Source organism: Chaetura pelagica, unplaced genomic scaffold (genome assembly GCF_000747805.2).
Source record: "Chaetura pelagica isolate M959 unplaced genomic scaffold, ChaPel_1.0 scaffold70, whole genome shotgun sequence".
Classification (NCBI taxonomy): domain Eukaryota; kingdom Metazoa; phylum Chordata; class Aves; order Apodiformes; family Apodidae; genus Chaetura; species Chaetura pelagica.
This window is the reverse complement of record NW_009952265.1, coordinates 4,849,224-4,850,920: the sequence shown is the minus strand read 5'-3', so window position 1 is coordinate 4,850,920 and position 1,697 is coordinate 4,849,224. Positions and strand designations below refer to the sequence as shown.

The following is a 1,697-nucleotide window of genomic DNA, read 5'->3' as shown; positions in this document are numbered from 1 at the left end:
GGCGCCCACCCTCGCCCCTGCCTTCTGCCCCCCCGGCCGCCGGAGAGGGGGCAAAGGGGGAGCGAGTGGGGGCTGCCCCTTGCCAGAGGGGCGAGGGGTTGAGGAGGTGGCGGGAGCGCTGGGAAAGGCCGGAGGCGGGGGGAGAGGTGCCGGACCTGTTTGGCGAAGACGGCGATGTCCTCGTTGAAGGAGTCGGAGGAGCAGACGTCCCCGCCGGCCACGCCGGGCTCCCGAGGTGTGCAGGTCGCCAGCTCGCACTTCTCAAAGACCAGAGCTAAGAGGGGGAACAACGGGTGCCTACCGGGCAGTGGCACACAAAGAGAGGGAGGGGGTGGGGGAGAGGGGGAAAGAAGAGCTCTCATCAACAAGTTTTGTTGTGTTTGGTTGTTTTTTTTCTAATGCACGGACAGAGAGGCACGGACACACGGACACAGTCACACTCTACAGTTTCTCTGTATTGCTTCGGGCAGAGCAGGGGACAGCAATATTTTGAAATGAAACCGCGGGTTTTGGTGTTGTAGGTGTTTGGGCTTTGGTTGTTGTTGGTTTTTTCCTTTTGAAATCGCAATACCCAAGCCGCATACCCTGTGTAGTCCCCACACACAAGGACAAAAGTGACCTCTTCTCTAAAGGCATAAGGCACCAAACACGCTCACGCAAGCAGCAGCTCAGCTGGGAATCTTACATTTTTTTGCCACAGCTTAAAATAACGCGAAACCTGGAAGATCCCATCCCTACCCTCCAGCTATGACCTAAAACGAGAAGCACGGCTAGGCAAACTGCAAACTACTTAATACGTAATTTTATTTTGCAAGGGGCCTGCTAACAAAAATGTGGTGAAGTTTCCTGGCTTAGGAAGCACACCCAAGTAAAATACCAGCTGTCCAGATAAGTGAGCTGGGGAGGGGGCGGAGGGAGGGAGCACTTCGCGAAATATTTTCCCATAGTTGGTGTAGTCAGAAAAAAAATAAAAAAATCTGCGTGCGAAGTAGTGAGTGTGCATTTGTCTCTTTTCCCCTTTGGTTCCTGATCAAGGCCCAACGCTCTGTCATAGATGTTACTATCTCTCTTTTTAGGACTATTTTGTATCTTTTCTAAAAGGCACTGAAGGGAATCGGCGTCATTCCCCCAAGCAATGCCCTGGCACAGGCTTGAGTTTTGTTTAGTACGTGTTGGTTTTTTTCCCCCCTCATGTTCTCTCTTTCCTAAATACAAAATACAGCTCAGTACCCCTAGTGCATTTATTTCTTCTGTTTCAGGGAGAAGCGAATCCCTTTTATTCTAAATACCTTCCACCATGTGAATAGCACTTTATTTACAGTGTTGGAAGAGTGTTATTATGACACGAAGGAGGACACCAGAACAACACTTATCCGACTAAAATCCAGAGCTATGAGAGTCACCTCTCCTGTCTGAACTCCTAACTGAGGCCTTTCCGATAAGACAAAAAACCCACGGGGAAACGACAACAAACAACAATTTAAAAAGGAACTTAAAAATAAAAGCAGAAAAAAAAAATATTAAAAGTCAACAACACCCCCCCCAGCCCAGCTTCTCTCCCTTAGAAGACTGTTTTTCCAGGACCCGCTTCCATGCGTGCTGCACCTCAGCTAAGAATCAGGCTGGATTTGCACTCGCCCTGAAATTGCCATCAGTGGCAGTGCCACCACGCGGATCCCCCTCCGTAGCCGGTGGCT

General features: G+C 50.2%; 1 protein-coding gene across 1 annotated transcript in view; it reads right to left on the bottom strand.

Annotated features, from left to right (window-relative positions):
- The window catches only part of MEIS2 (Meis homeobox 2), a 176,090-nt gene that overhangs the window by 173,038 nt on the left and 1,355 nt on the right, over positions 1–1,697 (bottom strand). Inside the window, exon 3 of the mRNA XM_010007746.1 lies at positions 151–297. Coding sequence (XP_010006048.1) covers positions 151–297 — 147 coding nt within the window. The remainder of the gene's footprint in view (positions 1–150; positions 298–1,697) is intronic.